We start from the raw sequence: 20,109 nt of genomic DNA on the forward strand, positions 1-20,109 counted from the left end.
CAGTATTGATTACAGCGTGGTGATAGGCAGCTAAGCCCCCCACAGGAAAATTATAGTAATATTACAGTGCTGTTGTGGAAACAAGGTAACATCATAGCAGGCTTATGAGCAGCCTGTTGTCGTGTATATTTTTTCCTCAATTGGATTTTCTGCCAATATAAAAATGCTTTTGAGTGTGATCATAAATTGTTGCCTTCTGGACAGCTGTTGTTCTCGTGAATCAACGTCACTCAGTTTCTTGATATTGCCCCTACTCTTCATATTGTTATTTTTCTTTCACGTTCCATCTTTTTTTGTATCCCCTTTTTATTCCATGTTTTATTTATAGTCTTCTATTGCCTATTTCTTTTCCCAAGTCTTTATTATCTGTTTCCTCTCTTGCCCTCCCCACATAGGGACTCTTTGGAACCTGTCCTCCTTTGAACCCTTGAAGATGGTCATCATCAACCACGGCCTCAAAACAATGACCAATGAGGTTATCATCCCACATTCTGGGTGGGAACATGAACCAAACGAGGACTCAAAGCCACGTGATGCAGAGTGGACCACCGTCTTCAAGAACACTTCTGGGTGCTTGAGGTAGGGTCAGCAGTTCTTCCAAGAATCAGTCTAGCATTTGTTTGTTGTTTTGTTTATTTGCATTTGGGCTTTTTTTTTTTTTTTTTTTAATAATTAATGACAACTAGTTTGGGCAGTAGATCATCTTTTAGGACTTGCCTGCGTGGGTTTTCTCCGGGCACTCCGGTTTCCTCCCACATCCCAAAAAACATGCATGGTAGGTTAATTGACGACTCTAAATTGCCCGTAGGTGTGAATCTGAGTGTGAATGATTGTTTGTTTGTATGTGCCCTGCGATTGGCTGGCAACCAGTTCAGGGTGTACTGCCCAATGATAGCTGGGATAGGCTCCAGCACGCCCGCGACCCTTGTGAGGAGAAGCAGCTCAGAAAATGGAGAACACGGGAAGAACCTGCAAAGTCCACACAGGCGGGGACGGAGATTGAACCCCAGTCCTCAGAACTGTGAGGAAGACGCTCTAACCAGTCGCCCACCGTGCTGCCTTCATAATATTTCTTCCTGCAAAATGTCATATTTCCCCGAAAGCACAGAATTTTACACATGGTTTTCTTTTTTCCCCATCTTATTCACATTTAATTTTGGAAATGGTGTGTGTCATCCACACGCATCAAATGTTGAATACAGTAGCTGCTGTACTTGATGCTTCACCTGCTATGCTTTAATCCAAAAGTCTTCTTCAGTTCATGATTTTTGGTTAACAGTAGGTCACTGTCAAAACTTTTTAGAATCGATTATCCTATCGATTATTCTCTCGAATAATAATATATTACTTTTGCTAATGAGTAAAAAAAAAAAAAAAGTTACCTTAAGTACACACGGGCTCATAGTCGTATACACGTTGTACTCGTGTTCCCAGGTGGATGTTTTCTCACCAAGCTACCCCAACTCTGCCTTGCAATAATTACGTACTGTACCTCTTCCTTTTTGTCCTTTTTTAGTTTCAAGCGAACCCAAACATTGGGCATCTTTTTTCCTTTCCCCGTATTCCTCCCTGGCAACTGTTTACCATAGAGTGCTTGCTTCTACGACAAATGTCTATGCAGTAAACATGGATAGTGGCCAAAAATGGTTTTGGGTGGCGCAAATATGGGTTTATTATTATTATTATTTCTAGTTTTTTTGTCGACCGATTTTTGTCGAGTTAGCCGCATTTCTTTCACCCCCAGCCCTAGTTTGGTGATGGGTGTGTCTCCTTGGCAATAGTCACGTGAGAGTTATTGTTTTCACCAGATGTGACTGGTGAATGACACACTCTACACACAGAAATAATCGAACACAAATAAATTAGAAAAACACATGGAATGTTTTCATTAAATTTCACATATTGTAATGAATCAATATGATATTATATGTGTTTTCATTTGTTTCTGACATATAGATTTAATATATACAGTATGGTCACTGGCGGTGAAGTAGGTCACAGAACTGACTTTCAATCAGCCAGTATGAACACTTTTCTACCTGAGTGACCGTAGGTGTTGATGTGTGGATGTGAGTGTGACTGTTTCACTTCATGTACCCTGCCGTTGACTGGCAGGTTGTAACTTGCCGTTTGCTTGTAATCAGCTGGGACTGACTCCAGCTTTGCTGTGACCCTGAATAGATGGCATTAAAAAAAAATAGATGGGTCTGTTCTCGACATCACTAAGTGCAGTGGTTCAATTGCCTGACTTCCCTGGATTCAGTTCCTGCTCTGTGTTGGTGTGAATGTAAGTGTGATTTTATTAGATTTTTTTTTTTGTCTCAATATGTGCCTTGTGATGAAGTGGTGATAAGTACTGGTGTTGTCTGCTCATCGTCTGTCCACTTCCCACGACCTTGAAGAGGAAAAACGGTTGGATGAATAATTGCTGAATCCGTGTGTGTGTGTGTGTGGGGGGGGGGGGGGGGTGTCTTATTTGTATTCTTTTTATGGGTTTAAAAAAAATCTTGCAAAAAATATTCAAAAGATTGTTGTTTTATCCTCCCTAGCTCCTTGTATGCTTGCAAGCAGGTTTCATTATTTAACATAAAAGTAAATTGAAACTTTCAAGTAACCGTCTCAAAATCACTAGTGTGTGCATGTGTGTTTGTTTGGATTATCATGCCTCATGCCTGACTGTGTTTTCCAAGCTTGTCTAGACTGGAATCTGGAGCAGAACATATCCCAGCAGTCAATGCTTCAGTTTACTGGTTTACATTCACAACAGAATAATGTGCACTTCAAGACAGAAAGTACCTTAGGAATTTGAACATTTTGCTTCTAGTTTGCTCCTAGCAAACAGACCGTTTTCACACTGTAGAAAGTGTATAAAACTCCCTTGTAGTGTCAGAAAAATATTGTTCATGCTCTGAAGAGTAGTGATAATGAGCCAGGAGGGAATAATTGAAAGTTCAATGATATAGTTTTTTCCCCCCTTTATTTAACATCAATTATCACCTCGAGCCTTTTTCACGTTTGTACATGTCAGCTTCTCTAAACACAAGCTCTTATTCCCCCTGCCCATATGTTACTGCTGACAGAAAACATAGTCTTCCTGTCAATCTCACTCACTTGACACTTAATGCAGTCAATGCTGCTGAGAAAATGGCTCCATGGCAACTGGAACCAAGCCTGCAGTTTCCTAGATGCAGGTTTTGTGCCTTGGGAAAAACTGTTGACGCTGGAGAGAATTTGTTTACTCACACCATCAGACGTGACTTACACCTCAATGAGACTATGCCTAGTTTTATTGTATTAAAAAGCAGCCTCTATTGATGTGTTGATGTCGCGTATAACTACAAAAGGGAGACCAACACTAACTTAAAAGAGCTTCCATTCTCCTAAGAAGGCTGTCTGCAAGATTTTTGGAGTGAGAGTTTGGAAAATTTCTGTCCATTATTCCAGATTTTAATGAGGTCAGAGATCACTGATGTGGAATGAGAGTACCTGACTCTTATTCTTTGTTTTATTTCATCTCAAATATATTTCTGGTGGTGATGGTGGGCTACGCCAAACTGTTTGCACCACATGAATGCATAGAATTGTACAAAATTCGTTGGTAAGATGAAGAATTAAGATTGGAAGGAAGCAATGAGTCTACGCCACCCCCTGATCAATCAACTGATTAAGAGGTGTGTCTCTTAAGACTTTTGTCCATCTGTGATCTGATAAAATACTCTAAGGCCTGTAAACCTTGAACCAGTTTGCATGAATCGCACATGCCATGTTTTTTACACATTGACCTACAGACTGATGGCAGAGGTTGGCAAGCGTTCCATCCATCTCAATCAGTCTCCATCGGTAACTCCTCAGTTTATTCCTAGCTGCTGTTGTCCATCGCAGCTGATAGCCTCATAACTCTGAAGGACTTTCATATTTGGATTGCTGGTGAAACTGAGCAGATGAATGGCATTGCCAGAATTGCAGTCACCGGTAAACTGCAATGTACATTCACGGTTGTTAGCTACACCTGCACAACCTAGTAAGATTCAATACATGGACTGGAAAACAAATCTTACTTTTTTATTATTATTGTTTTATTATTATTATGCTAAGTTCTGATTGACAGACGAGATGAATAATACAGTATATACTGTATGTATTATAAATGTAAGCGCAGCATATTCTTTTGTGTGTTTTCTCTCAGTACTCTGGCTTCCTCTCACATTCCAAAAAGATGCATGTTAGGTTAATTGAAGACTCTAAATTGTCCATAGATTTAAATAACACAAGTTATATTAAGTGTGTCAGGTCACACTTACTCCGGGCTCCCCTGCACATTAGGCACTAAGGGAGTCCTGACCCGCTCTCCGTTTAAAGGGTTAAAGCTCCCCGTTGTCCCTGTGTATTACACAGTGGACCGTAAACGGTGACTGGAGCTTGCTCAAGCCGGTGTCGAGAGAGATTCGCCTAGGTTCTCACAGCCGCTTATGAAGCGTCGGCCCCGCTTAAAACAGGCCGCACCTCGACAAAGTAACCTTTGCGGCTGTCGGATGAAACTCTAACCACGCTGCTCTCTCTCTGACGATCTTTTGCACTTCGAATTGACCTAAGAAAATTAGACTGTCTAGATACGACAGTCAGGACCTTTTATTATTTGGGTGATAGCCGAAATAACTTTTCAAGAATAGCAGCAGAATAGTCATAGGCTATGCCATCCATCCATCCATTTTCTGAGCCGCTTCTCCTCACTTGGGTCGCGGGTGTGCTGGAGCCTATCCCAGCTATCATCGGGCAGAAGGCGGGGAACTGGTTGCCAGCCAATCGCAGGGCACATAGGAACAAACAACCATTCGCACTCACAGTCATGCCTACGGGCAATTTAGAGTCTCCAATTCATGCATGTTTTTGGGATGTGGGAGGAAACCGGAGTGCCCGGAGAAAACCCACGCAGGCACGGGGAGAACATGCAAACTCCACACAGGCGGGGCCGGGGATTGAACCCGGGTCCTCAGAACTGTGAGCCTGACGCTCTAACCAGTCGGCCACCGTGCCGCTAGGCTATGCCAGTGTTATTATGTCTGCTAACATGCTTAATACTGTGCCTATTATTCTATAAATAAAAGGAATGGGCATCTATAGTCAGAAAAAGGCTCTTTTTGCAAGGGCATATAAGCATCAAATAATAAAAATGAAAAATAATGAACTTCACAAAAAGGAACTGTATATGAAACATCTACACACTCGCAAATGAGAAAAAAAATCAACTCACAGGTCCTTACAGGTTTTTAGACACTCATCAGTAGCACTGATTTCTCATTTCCCACAGCCTGTCCTGCCCTACCCTTTTCTGTCCTCTCTCATCTTGTCCTATTGGTTAGTTTTTGCAGTTCCTCACCGGGAATCCCCTCCGTCCACAAATAAGAACACGATTTGACTTTTGTAATGTTACATGTTGTCAAATATCGAGATTGTCTAACTATTGTTCTGTCTGTCCCCTAAAACCCTTTTCTATCTGGCTGCATTTTCAATAAACATCAGAATAATAAAAAAAATAACTCATACGCCGAGGGAGTATTTCAAACTCCCCTGTTTCACAACAAAACTGTGCCAGCACAAAAGGCGTACAGATCCACCGTTCTGCATGGCCATGCAGGTGAACAAGACAGATTGGGGGGGGGGGGGGGGGAAATCTAACTCCCCAAAGTTACCTCACCCGAATGATGATGGGATAGAAATTTGATGGGTGGATATTCAGATAGTATTTTGAGCTTGTGTTGAACTGCACTGCACAATATTAAAAATAGTAATACATTTTAAAATGTTTTATAGTTACCTGATTGACTCATCTAGCAGCTGTTGCCAAACAGGTATGGAATTGACCAAAGGTGGCGCATTACCTTCCAAGTACTCACCAAACTGAAATGTTTGAAATGACTGTAGGACTTGGTAGATCTATAGCATCCAGTATGAATTCAGTGTCAAGATTTGCAGTCATACCTGTAGGTAGAATTGATGCAGCAATTTCCTCTTGCTGTTTTTCCACAGTAACACGAGATCAAGCCAATGACAAATGAGCTTTCCATTTGCAGTGAACAGTAAAAATGCTGATCCCAGCTCACAACCTGCTCTGAGTTGATGAAAATAATTAAAAGCGTATATCTTTTCATCTACAGCTGTGCTGCACCAGCTGCCTCATTTGCAGGGAATGGTGCACAACATAAAGCTGCGGATACTACTGTATAATAAGACACAACTCCTTTAGATTATATCGACATTTTAGTTTATATATTGACTAAATTCAAATCCCAGCACCTTATTATAAATACAATTAGTAGAAAACATGTTGCGAGGTTTGCTTCAAAATAATTACATCTAACATATTCTGTGCCAAAATCAATAATCATGGGTCTCAGTAGACTGATGTAACCCCATCAGAACCTACCTCTTACTCCCCCAGGTCAACTCTCCAAGGACAGCAGCTTTCTGCTGTCTTAACTGACAGATGCACTTTTCATAATCCTTGCAACAAAGAACTGTCCCCCAAAAGACTCCTGAAAATGAAACAGATGGCAGTAAAACTCAGTGTGTCTGCTCCCAAACACTCTTATCAAATAGATCCAAGGTGGGTACTCCTCTGATTCCTTTACAAGGGTACTTGAGAACATTGTCTGACAGCTGAAGACTTATAGCACCGCTTCATAGACAATTGAAGACATTGGCAGACATGCTTATACACACTTTGGTCAACAAGTCACAGTAACAAATGATGTAGCTATGATTCAGATTTTAAGAGTTTTGGCTTTAGAAGATTTGCAACTGTGCACTGCGTATGTGTTATATGTACACTGCTGGTCTGTTTGTTATAAACAGTACAGCATGTTTATATTGACCCCAAACACACATGCAGTGGTGTTGGGTGTGATGCACACTTCTGCTTCCCTCTCCAGTACTGCCTGCAAGTCTTCTCCAAGATTTACCCGGGTTTGTCTAATGAGATTGTGTGTCTTGGATGCTTTTATAAATGAAATCACGTGAGGAGCTGGGAGCTCCAGCTATCGTTTAACTTTTCTTTACACCTTTCCTCTTACAGTCAATCAGAAAACCACATCTCAGTATCTGAGAGGAGTGGAATGTACCGCACATTTAACTCTTACTTTGATGTCAAGGACTATTGAAATGCCTTGTAAACGTAACACGAATGGCAATAAATATTACAGTGTACCTGTACTGATATCACGCTCCAGCATTTATTCATTGTCATCTAGCCTAAAAAATGCTTAATTTAAGATAAATAAGATGTAGTCACCTGTCTGATAGTGGTTTGCTTTTTTTTTTTTTTTTATTTTTTTTTTTTTTAAGACAACCATCATCTTTTGGACAGAAATAAATAATATTTTCTAATTTATAATCCCTTAAAGAAAATTTCAATTTACACTGCTGTTTTTGTTGTTTTGGACACCACACATTGAACCAGCATTCAGGCATGCTGCAATTCAGGTTGGAAGAGGTGCCCAAACACTGTTGCACCCCTTGAGCAAGGGGGTGGGGATGGTGCCTTGCTCAAAAGCACCACGACAGTAGCCAGAAAGCAGACTAGCATCTGCCATGTTCGACTTTTTTGTCCTCACTGGGAAGTCCTTACAAATGAGCTACTGCTGCAAGTTTCATTTGGTTTGATTATTGTTTAGGAAAACATGTCTTTATTGGGATAAAACAAAAATACAGTATTGCTTTTATCTTATCTTAAAATGCTGAATGGAGTTTATGAGATTAAAGTAATGTTTTGTGGTAGGAATTATCATTTATTTTGAGTGTCAATATACAACATATACATTCTCAGTAGTTGTGGTACTTGCTAAAATTTGTGGATGTCAGTCAGCGCCCCTTTCACAACAACTTCATGTTGGATTCACAAGTATTATTAAACAGACTTCACAGATTCACAAGTATTATTAAACAGATTTATTAATTTATTTTATTTTTAAATATATTTATTATTTATTTTTTATATATTTATTATTGTTATTTTAAATTCACAACAGAGTGATTGCAGGAAATTCTTAGCACGTGGCTGTATTCTGTTGTGTGCCCCATGTGTAATATTAGACTGTGTGTGTGTTCTTCAGAAACGTAAGCTCAGATGGGGCAGAGGCTCGGCGCAGATTGAGGGAGTGTGATGGATTGGTGGACGCCCTGCTCCATGCCCTCCAATCAGCTGTAGGGAAAAAAGATATGGATAATAAGGTTGGACATCACTTAACTAGTACTCATTTATGTTTTTTGAGGTGAGTTGATCTTCGCGGATGCACTTACACTGACAGCGACACACTGTTTATTTGTCACATTCCTCCTAGTCTGTGGAGAACTGTGTCTGTATTATGAGGAACCTGTCCTACCACGTCCACAAAGAAGTCCCGGGGGCCGAAAGGTTTCAGGACCCATCAGCACCACAGACCCCTGGCTCAGCAGGGCCGCACAGAAAGAAGGATGACGCTGGCTGCTTTGGAGGCAAAAAGGCCAAAGGTGAGGAAGAGAGTGATTTTGGACATCACTAATTAGTCAGCTCAGCTAAGTGTGTGTGTGTGTGTGTGTGTGCATGTGTGTGTGCGTGTGTGTGTGTGCGTGTGTGTGTGTGTGTATATACATATATATATATATATATATATATGCCGTCACCTTGTCGTGGTGGAGGGGTTTGTGTGTCCCAGTGATCCTAGGAGCTAAGTTGTCTGGGGCTTTATGCCCCTGGCAGGGTCATCCATGACAAACAGGTCCTAGGTGAGGGACCAGACAAAGCACGGCTCAAAGACCCCTAATGATGACGACAAACAATGGACTTCATTTTCCCTTGCCCGGACGCAGGCCACCGCGGCCCCCCACTGCAGCCAGTCCTGGTGGTGGGGCTCGAAGGCGAGCGCCTGGTGGCCGGGCCTGCACCCATGGGGCCCGGCCGGGCACAGCCCGAAAGGGTAACGTGGGTCCCCCTTCCCATGGGCTCACCACCTGTGGGAGGGGCCATAGGGGTCGGGTGCAGTGTGAGCTGGGCGGTGGCCGAAGGCGGGGACCTTGGCGATCCGATCCCCGGCTACAGAAGCTGGCTCTAGGGACGTGGAATGTCACCTCTCTGGCAGGGAAGGAGCCCGAGCTGGTGTGTGAGGTCGAGAAGTTCCGACTCGATATAGTCGGACTCGCCTCCACACACACCTTGGGCTCTGGTACCAGTCCTCTCGAGAGGGGTTGGACTCTCTTCCACTCTGGAGTTGCCCATGGTGAGAGGCGCCGAGCAGGTGTGGGTATACTTATTGCCCCCCGGCTCGGCCCAGCCCGAAAGGGTAACGTGGGTCCCCCTTCCCATGGGCTCACAACCTGTGGGAGGGGCCATAGGGGTCGGGTGCAGTGTCCGATCCCCGGCTACAGAAGCTGGCTCTAGGGACGTGGAATGTCACCTCTCTGGCAGGGAAGGACAGCCTCCGACAGAACTTTGCTCATGTTCCGGGGGAGGCGGGGGACATCGAGTCCGAGTGGACCATGTTCCGCGCCTCCATTGCTGAGGCGGCCGACCGGAGCTGTGGCCGTAAGGTGGTCGGTGCCTGTCGTGGCGGAAATCCCCGAACCCGTTGGTGGACACCAACGGTGAGGGATGCCATCAAGCTGAAGAAGGAGTCCTATCGGGCCTTTTTGGCCTGTGGGACTCCTGAGGCAGCTGATGGGTGCCCAAGCGGAATGCAGCTCTGGTGGTCGCTGAAGCAAAAACCCGGGCATGGGAGAAGTTCGGTGAGGCCATGGAGAAAGACTTCCGGACGGCTTCGAGGAAATTCTGGTCCACCATCCGACGTCTCAGGAGAGGAAAGCGGTGCACCACCAACACTGTGTATAATGGGGATGGGGCGCTGCTGACCTCGACTTGGGACGTTGTGAGTCGGTGGGGAGAATACTTCGAAGACCTCGTCAATTCCACCGACACGCCTTCCCATGAGGACCTGTGGGTTCTCTGAGGCGGGCTCTCCTATCTCTGGGTTTGAGGTCACTGAGGTAGTTAAAAAGCTCCTCGGTGGCAGGGCCCCGGGGGTGGATGAGATTCGCCCGGAGTTCCTAAAGGCTCTGGATGTTGTGGGGCTGTCCTGGTTGACACGCCTCTGCAACATTGCGTGGACATCGGGGACAGTGCCTCTGGATTGGCAGACTGGGGTGTTGGTCCCCCTTTTTAAGAAGGGGGACCGGAGGGTGTGTTCCAACTACAGGGGGATCACACTGCTCAGCCTCCCTGGTAAGGTCTATTCAGGGGTGCTGGAGAGGAGGGTCCGTCGGGAAGTCGAATCTCAGATTCAGGAGGAGCAGTGTGGTTTTCGTCCTGGCCATGGAACAATGGACCAGCTTTACACCCTCGGCAGGGTCCTCGAGGGTGCATGGGAGTTCGCCCAACCAGTCTACATGTGTTTTGTGGACTTGGAGAAGGCGTTCGACCGTGTCCCTCGTGGAGTCCTGTGGAGAGTGCTTCGGGAGTATGGGGTATCGAACCCCCTGATACGGGCTGTTCGGTCCCTGTACGACCGGAGTCAGAGTTTGGTCCGCATATCCGGCAGTAAGTCGGACTCGTTCCCGGTGAGGGTTGGACTCCGCCAAGGCTGCCCTTTGTCGCCAATTCTGTTCATAACTTTTATGGACAGAATTTCTAGGCACAGCCGAGGCGTAGAGGGGGTCCGGTTTGGTGGCCTCAGTATTGCATCTCTGCTTTTTGCAGATGATGTGGTTCTGTTGGCTTCATCAAGCCGTGACCTCCAACTCTCATTGGAGCAGTTCGCAGCCGAGTGTGAAGCGGCTGGGATGAGAATCAGCACCTCCAAATCTGAGACCCTGGTCCTCAGTCGGAAAAGGGTGGCATGCCTTCTCCAGGTCGGGGATGAGATCCTGCCCCAAGTGGAGGAATTCAAATATCTTGGGGTCTTGTTCACGAGTGAGGGTAGAATGGAACGGGAGATCGACAGGCGGATCGGTGCAGTGTCTGCAGTGATGCAGACTTTGTATCGGTCCGTTGTGGTAAAGAAAGAGCTAAGCCGAAAGGCGAAGCTCTCAATTTACCGGTCGATCTTCGTTCCTACCCTCACCTATGGTCATGAGCTGTAGGTCGTGACCGAAAGAACAAGATCCCGGATACAAGCGGCCGAAATGAGTTTCCTCCGCAGGGTGTCCGGGGTCTCCCTTAGAGATAGGGTGAGAAGCTCGGTCATCCGGGAGGATCTCAGAGTAGAGCCGCTGCTCCTCCGCATTGAGAGGAGCCAGATGAGGTGGCTTGGGCATCTGATTCGGATGCCTCCCGGACGCCTCCCTGGTGAGGTGTTCCGGGCATGTCCCACCGGGAGGAGACCCCGGGGACGACCCAGGACACGCTGGAGAGACTACATCCTTTGGCTGGCCTGGGAACGCCTCGGGATCCCCCCGGAAGAGCTGGATGAAGTGGCTGGGGAGAGGGAAGTCTGGGCGTCCCTGCTGAAGCTACTGCCCCCGCGACCCGACCCGGATAAGCGGTAGAAAATGGATGGATGGATGGATGGATATATATACACATATATACGTATACGTATATAATCTTTTCAATCACATCTTGAATCACATCACAACCCAATTTAGAACAAGAAGGAACAATTTGTTTGGTAGATTAACAATACTTGCTTGGTAGAGTAACAATACTTGCCAATACATTTTGTACTGTTGGAAAGCCTTTATGTTTAAAAAGAACCACATTTGTTGGATAAGCAGCCCAACTCATTCTGTATTTTGCATCCATATAAAATGTGCAAAAAGTCTTGCCTACCTAGTCTAGTTTATGATGCTGTTACAAATTAATCTTGGTTGGTGTTCTTTGATAGATTAGATGAATCAAGTCTGATCTGTAATAAGGAAGAAACAAGACATATTGGTAACTGAACAATATATTATTTTACCAAACAGTTAGAAGCCTCGTTAGCTTGTGGAAGAACCATACACAGCCACAACAGCCTGGCACTTCCTCCTGTGACCATGCTGGTCTGTGTGGGATGGCATTCCTCTACTCAACCAGGAGTTTTCGAAAGTCAGCACAAATAGCACGGCCAAGCTGATCCCACAAGTGTGCACTTGGGTTGAGGTTAGGACTATTGGCAGGCCGCTCTTTTAAACACTGCTTTTCAGAGGCGAGTTGTTGAAAAATCTCAGTTTGATATCTTCCTGCGATGAGATTGCCTTAAATGACATTTCTCGTATAGTAACATCCTCCACTGATTGAGACGCCTCCATCAAAATATGTTACTCTATGCGGGCAGTAATTAGCACAGTGTTGTCCCCTCTTTTCCGCACTTTAACCGTAACCCTATGATCCACCTTCCGTCACCAGTCAGGACTTATTAAGAGCGTAGCGTTCTTCCATATGTTCAGGTTCCAATGCAGGTGGCGCTGGTACCACAAATTTTGAAAAATAGCCGTGTGGCATGGGCATAGTGAAGATCTGGCGCATTACTGTATACAGTAGATGGCACGTACCGGTATGTTGTGCTGCTCATCACAACAATGTAATTTCCAAAAGTACTGCCTTTATATTGGTAAGAGGAATTGTTACAACAGAAACTACCAAAAATTATATTTTTTTCCCCCAAATATTTTAAATAACTGGATTGCATTCTTTCTATTCTTCTGTTCTCTCTGTCCTTGCACTTTCATCAAAGACTGGAAATTCGTTTCCCCTTGTTTACGATGTATTTTTTGTTTATTAACTTATCCTTTTTTACCATCTAAATGTAAGACATTGTCTTCAGCTATGTAACATTTTTTTGTGTTTCTATCACAGTAATTATTTCAAGCAAAACGATTTCAAAATAAGTATTGGTCAGCCTGCTATGTTATGAACAGCTCCTTGTCAGATATCATGTTCAGATGTGTTGTAAGCAACATCTCCATCTGTGCTCTCCCGAGCTCTTAGCAGCACAACACCCCGTTATCTCCCTGCTGTGCAACAATAATGGCTGCCATTAATCAGATGGCAAATGAAGTGTGACTGCACGCTGGTGACCCCTGGTATCTAACGACTCTTTGGAGAAATCCCTCCATTTGTGTGTGTAAGAAATGCAGACTTCTAAAGAAACCAATTATCCACATGAACACTTGGCCGTAAATAATGAGTTGTGTGTAGCTGCTGCAGCCCCTCAAGGTGTTCTTTCAAAAAGGAACATTAAACATAGCCATAAAGAAGCACAGAGCAATGCTGTTAAGTGACACTGTCTGCAAAATTGTTGGTAATTTGTTGCCTTAAGTAGGCTGCGTATTGCCTCCTCTTCAGTTTAATGTTACATTCTGTAAAAATTAAAATTTATCATTAGGAACAGTCCTGGTGGAGCAGCTCTAGCTTTGATTAGTTAATGAGTAGCCTAAAATTTCGATCACATCTCAGTTTTATTCTTTTGAGTTCAAAGGAGCATGTTTATAAATATTGCAACTGTTTTTTTCCACTCTGTCTCCAGTTTGATTATAGAAATTAATCAACACCAATTTTCAGTCTTTCATTTGAGTTTATCGCTCAAAAAATGTTTTTTTTCTTTTCCCTCTTAAAAATATTTCATTTGTTTCCTCTGTTTAATTATTTCCCTCTTTCGTGAGATAATTAATTGCCAATTGCATCACTATTTTCACAAAATGATTTCTGTTCTCATTTTTACACAGCCCTTTGACATGTGAGCATGGCTTTTTCACAATGCTCCTTCTCTCTTTTCTGTGCTTTGTCTTTTTTTGGCTGCTGCTTCCTTGGCTAACTGTAGAGGAATGGTTTAATCAAGGTGAGTGCACCATACAACCTTCTTCTCTTTTTTGTCCTGGTCCAACCCATCCTCCCCGCTCTCACTCCTTAGAATATAGTTAGAAGTGATTTTGTGTGTACTGGCAAAACCTGAAATTGGTTATTTCCATTTCACATGCATTGTTCCAATTCTTTACAAGTGTTTTTTTTTAGACCACACTCATCTTCCTGGGTCTGTTTTGTATACATTTGGGGATGCCAGCTGACGTTTGTCAGGGCACGATAATGAGCTGGGCTGCTACAGAATCAGAATCCTCTTTATTTGCCAAGTATGTCAAAAACTACAGAATTTATCTCTGGTAGTTGGAGCTACTCTCAGCGTGGTCAGGAATGTTAGCCTAATGTTTGATATTCGCCGAACATTCAGTTCTCGCATGCTCATACATACAAAATTTTCCTCTATAGGACGTGTAGTATGTGGAGGACAATTTCGGAAACTCTCTGTTTAAAAAAAATAATAAAAAAATGCGTCTGGATCTGTTGTCACTACAAATGTAAATGCAATAATAGCAACAATGACACTTGAGTCTATATTTGGCTTACTGTCTGTGTTAGGGATCTTCTACAAATTACAGCTCCCAGGAATGAGAATGTATCCATCCATCCATCCATTTTCTGTACTAGGGTCCTGGGCGTGCTGGAGCCTATCCCAACTATCTTCGGGCGAGAAGCTGGGTACACTGAACTAGTCGCCAGCCAATCGCAGGGCACATAGAAACAACTTTCCTCACTTTGTGGCTCATATTGTGTCGTTCTATTTATTTCGATTATCCAAGGTGGCAATTATCATTAGCTTCTTTTATACAAAGCTACGGAGCCCCCCTGGTGCCAAGGTATGAGAAAAATAAAATTCATTGATAATCTGTTCCCTCAATTTAGTAATCCGTTCCCTCAGTTTAGTAAACTGTACCCTCAGTTTAGTAATCTGTACCCTCAGTTTAGTAAACTGTACCCTCAATTTAGTAATCTGTACCCTCAGTTTAGTAATCTGTACCCTCAGTTTAGTAAACTGTACCCTCAATTTAGTAATCCGTACCCTCAATTTAGTACTGTTTTTAGGAAACACGCAGGCTAATTGTAGCTAGTCCTGCTAGTACTGCTATATAATGATCAACCCCCTCGAACTACAGCAATATTGCCTTTCAGTTGAAAAAATGGGATGTAGGATATATCACGACATGACAATTTATACACAGAATTCACACGAGTAAGAATATAACATACAAATAGAATTTACTTCACTTGACAGATATACGTAGGTATACGGAGCCCCAGACATTTGCTAAACTGAGGGTACGGGTTACTAAACTGAGGGTACAGTTTACTAAACTGAGGGTACAGATTACTAAACTGAGGGTACAGTTTACTAAACTGAGGGAACGGATTACTAAACTGAGGGAACAGATTATCAATGAATTTTATTTTTCTCATACCTTGGCACCAGGGGGGCTCTGTAGCTTTGTATAAAAGAAGCTAATGATAATTGCCACCTTGGCTAATCGAAATAAATAGAACGACACAATATGAGCCACAAAGTGAGGAAAGTTGCAGTGATTCAGTGTTATATTATGAAGTCAAGCACACGAAAACAGTAGCTCATCCATAAGGAGGGTCACATGGCAAGTTGTCGGAGAGTTGCTAGTCCCGGATCCTGACCAACGTCAAAGTGCCCTTGAGCAAGAAACCAAACTTAGTTCGGGGGGCAGTCATTGTTTTTGTGTGACCCCTCAGGGTGACATCTCTCTTTGCATGCCTGCTTGTATCTGGTCTCGTTAACCATGCGGAGTGTTTAAAAAAATACATAAATAAATACAGCCAAGTGTTAATGTAATCTCCTTTGAGGAAGTAGGATAGTTATAAAAAAACAGGTAAACTTATGAAATTGTTAAGTTATTTGGAAGTTAGACAGTAAAGCTGCAGCTATTGCTGGAAGCTAATGTTAGCGGTCGACTCCACTACATGGAATTCTCTGCCTCGTCACATGGTATAAATAATGTCTCAAACTTGCCAACAATTCCACTGCTTCTCTGCTATAAACAGTATTAGGGCCCATGGAAGTCTTATTTTAAATGTGACTCTTGACACTTTTGCAACAAGTAACAAAGAAAGACACCAAAAGTACTGAACTCAGGTTTCTTAAGGTTTTCTGACATCGCTAATGGCGACGCATGCTTGGCAGCAACTCTGAAATTTTGTGCGACTATTGAGGTATGCCGCTAACAGTAATTAAAAGCTTCTCCACTCAACGGTGAGGCCCTTGGCAAGACAATAATAACTGATTGGCTTTGGACTGGCGGCACGGTGGCCGACTGGTTAGAGCGTCAGCCTCACAGTTCTGAGGTGCGGGGTTCAATCCCTGTCCCCGCCTGTGTGGAGTTTGCATATTTCTCCCCGTGCCTGCGTGGGTTTTCTCCGGGCACTCCGGTTTCCTCCCACATCCCAAAAACATGCATTAATTGGAGACTCCAAATTGCCCGTAGGCATGACTGTGAGTGCGAATGGTTGTTTGTTTCTATGTGCCCTGCGATTGGCTGGCAACCAGTTCAGGGTGTACCCCGCCTCCTGCCCGATGACAGCTGGGATAGGCTCCAGCACGCCCGCGACCCTAGTGAGGAGAAGCGGCTCAGATAATGGATGGATGGATGGCTTTGGACTGCTTGAGTTTGAGAGTTTATTTCCTGAGCAGAAGCGGTAGTTCAGTGTTGAGGTAGAGTTCTGTAGCTTCCTCCTTCTCCAGCTCTTGTGCCTGGAAATGGTGTCTAGTTCCGGGGTTTGTTGTGTAAATCTCTATCATGTCTCTTGGGCATTATTATGAACATGCAACATGACCATTAGTTGCCAGCTGTAATCACCACACCCTGTCCATTTCCTCTCATCCTTACATTAGGGAAGGTGTTTCCCTCTCAGAAATTGCTCTTATTGTTGTTTGTATGTGTATAACAATCAACATATCAACATAATAGTTAACAGCCAATGAAATAAAATAGCATGAAACTTTTTTATTTGGAAAAACACATCACATCATATTTTGCCCATTTGATTGTGTCTCATAGAAATAAATTTTGTGCGTGTTAGCTAACATAACTTTTCAATTGTCTAATACGCCAGCAGAAATCAAATGGAATATTAGATTTTCGAAAACAATGCAGTCCTGATAAAGAAAAATAACAAAATACAAAAGACATGGTTTTGCTTTTTAAAAGAAATGTAATAGTATGCTAGACAAGACTTCCAAAAGTAGAGGTCCATCAATGCATGTGGAAGAACTTGAGAGCACAGACCTCAGCTCCATCAAACATTTTTGGGATGCACCAGAACAGAAGTAGTAAGCCGGGCCCCACTGTCCAACACCAGTGACATATGGCCTCCCTGGATAAATAAACAGTTTACTACAGACCCACTCCCATCATCTTATAGATCTTGTCCAGTAAAGTGGAAACTACAACCCAAATTCCAATGAAGTTGGGACGTTGTGTTAAACATAAATAAAAACAGAATACAATGATTTGCAAATCATGTTCAACCTATATTTAATTGAATACACTACAAAGACAAGATATTTAATGTTCAAACTGATAAACTTTATTGTTTTAGCAAATAATCATTAACTTGGAATTTTATGGCTGCAAAACGTTCCAAAAACGCTGGGACAGGCGACAAAAAAGACTGAGAAAGTTGACGAATGCTCATCAAACACCTGTTTGGAACATCCCACAGGTGAACAGGCTAATTGGGAGGTGCCATGATTGGGTATAAAAGGAGCTTCCCTGAATTGCTCAGTCATTTACAAGCAAAGCTGGGGCGAGGTTCACATCTTTGTGAACAAGTGTGTGAGAAAATAGTAGAATAGTTTAAGGACAATATTCCTCAATGTACAATTGCAAGGAATTTAGGGATTTCATCATCTACGGTCAATAATATCATCAAAAGGTTCGGAGAATCTGGAGAAATCACTGTATGTAAGTGGAAAGGCCGAAAACCAACATTGAATGCCCGTGACCTTCGATCCCTCAGGCGGCATTGCATCAAAAACTGACGTCAAAGTGTAAAGGATATCACCACATGGGCTCAGGAACACTTCAGAAAACCAATTTCAGCAAATACAGTTCTGTAAGTGCAACTTACTCTACTATGCAAAGCAAAAGCCATTTATCAACAACACCCAGAAAACGCCGCCGGCTTCTCTGGGCCCGAGCTCATCTAAGATGGACTGATGCAAAGTGGAAAAGTTGTTCTGTGGTCCAACGAGTCCACATTTCAAATTGTTTTGTGTCCTTCGGGCCAAAGAGGAAAATAACCAACCGGACTGTTATGGACGCAGAGTTCAAAAGCCATATGCTGCCATCCAACGTCTTTTTCATGGACTCCCCTGATTATTTCAGCAAGACAATGCGAAACCACATTCCGCACGTGTTACAACAGCGTGGCTTCGTAGTAAAAGAGTGCGGGTACTAGACTGGCCTGCCTGCAGTCCAGACCTGTCTCCCATTGAAAATGTGTGGCGCATTATGAAGCATAAAATACGACAACGGAGACCCCGGACTGTAGAACAGCTGAAGCTGTACATCAAGCAAGAATGCTTCAACAATTAGTGTCCTCAGTTCCCAAACGTTTATTGAATGTTGTTAAAAGAAAAGTTGTAAACATGACCCTGTCCTAGCTTTTTTGGAACGTGTTGCAGCCATAAAATTCTAAGTTAAAGTTTTAAGTTTACCAGTTTGAACATTAAATATATTGTATTTGTAGTGTATTCAATTAAATATAGGTCAAAAATGATTTGCAAATCATTGTATTCTGTTTTTATTTATGTTTAACACAACGTCCCAACTTCATTGGAATTGGGGTTGCATTATAGCGGCAAATAGGGGCCCCACACAGGGTGCAGGGTTTTACATCTACAGTGAGACATTTTACATGCACACTAAAAATGTCATCATTATCTGATAACTGTAGTAATATGATTATTCTGTTGATCATGTAAATGGCATAATTCAATATGCTTTCCAGTGCTGCATAACGGCCATTATCTGATTATGAAAAATCTGATAACCGCAGCTAGATTTCTTTCCGTTCCTCAGATTTCTTTAGGTACACCTGTTAATCTAATTTATATTGCACTAACATTATAAATAAATGGAATTGAGCACCACACTTTCCCACCAGTTCTTACTACGAAGCTCTCACATTAGGTCATTATTGGGCTACAGAATTTGAACATGTATAGCATTAATATTTGAGGATAAATGGCCAAAAACTGATATAATACAATAATCACACTTGTGCTCCAGCTCTAGATGCTGCTTACATTATGTATGTAGTTTCTGGATGAAAGAAATACTGTAAGATAATGGACTGAAGCCATATCAACCAGGGTTTTTTGATTAGCGCATTTTTAAAACATGTATGAAGTTTAAGTACTAAATGGGGAATATCTCCTGAAGAAAATGAATCACGTGTAACAACATTTTTCTATACAGAACAAAAGATGAAATGATAAACAACATTTTATGGACAGATGAAAAAAAAATTTTTGGCAATGCACACTAACGGCATAATGAAGCCTTTAAGGAAAAGAACACCCTGCCAACAGTTACACATGGTGGAGGAACCATAATATTGTGGGGCTGCTTGGTTCCATCTGGCACTGGAGGCCTTGACGGTATACAGGAATGGTTCAAAGGAAAAAATGGACAGTTTTAAAATAGCCAGCAATGAGTCCTGAACTCAAGCCAATTGAAAATCTTTGGGGAAGCTTAAATTTGCCAAAGGGGGAAAGAACCCTGCAAATGTTCAAGAGCTTCAAGAAATTGTAAAGAAAGAGAAAATGCCATACACTAAAAATTTGGAGGCTGTCATCGTCTGCAACCAAATATTATGGAAGGGTGTTGCTGTTTTCTTTGAAATTACAATTTCTCAGTTGAAAAAAAAAGTTTCTTTGTTAAATTACTTTGGACCTCCAATTAAAAGATCCTGATTATATAAGATCGGTACATTTCCATTTATTTGTGAAGCTATTATACAGGTTATGAAAAAACTGAAGGGGTGCCCATAATGGTTAGCAGGACTGTATGTCAGATCCAATTGTTATAATTGTCTGATTACTCCCACTTGTATGATTTAATGGTAATGTAAATGGGTTTGTTAGCCCCTTTTCTAACAAAAGCCCAGGAACTTATAGTTCCTGGTAGCAAGAATTCCAGGAAATATGTTGCTGTGGACCTTGTGGTTTGCATTTGCACTGCACCTCAAAGTTCATTGTAATTGAACTATGTTGAACCAATCACCATTCATCAGCACAGCCCGTC

At 42.8% G+C, this 20,109-nt stretch overlaps 1 protein-coding gene across 12 annotated transcripts in view; it reads left to right on the forward strand.

Annotated features, from left to right (window-relative positions):
* The window catches only part of arvcfb (ARVCF delta catenin family member b), a 272,320-nt gene that overhangs the window by 208,698 nt on the left and 43,513 nt on the right, over positions 1-20,109 (forward strand). For 10 of the 12 annotated variants that reach the window (XM_061766564.1, XM_061766570.1, XM_061766569.1 and 7 more), the window contains 4 exons: positions 396-579; positions 8,109-8,226; positions 8,337-8,505; positions 13,767-13,784. In XM_061766564.1, the coding sequence (XP_061622548.1) occupies positions 396-579; positions 8,109-8,226; positions 8,337-8,505; positions 13,767-13,784 (489 nt within the window). The remainder of the gene's footprint in view (positions 1-395; positions 580-8,108; positions 8,227-8,336; positions 8,506-13,766; positions 13,785-20,109) is intronic. The other 2 variants (XM_061766567.1, XM_061766575.1) reach the window with 1 other exon arrangement.

This window comes from Phyllopteryx taeniolatus, chromosome 3 (genome assembly GCF_024500385.1).
Source record: "Phyllopteryx taeniolatus isolate TA_2022b chromosome 3, UOR_Ptae_1.2, whole genome shotgun sequence".
In the NCBI taxonomy this organism is placed as follows: Eukaryota; Metazoa; Chordata; class Actinopteri; order Syngnathiformes; family Syngnathidae; genus Phyllopteryx; species Phyllopteryx taeniolatus.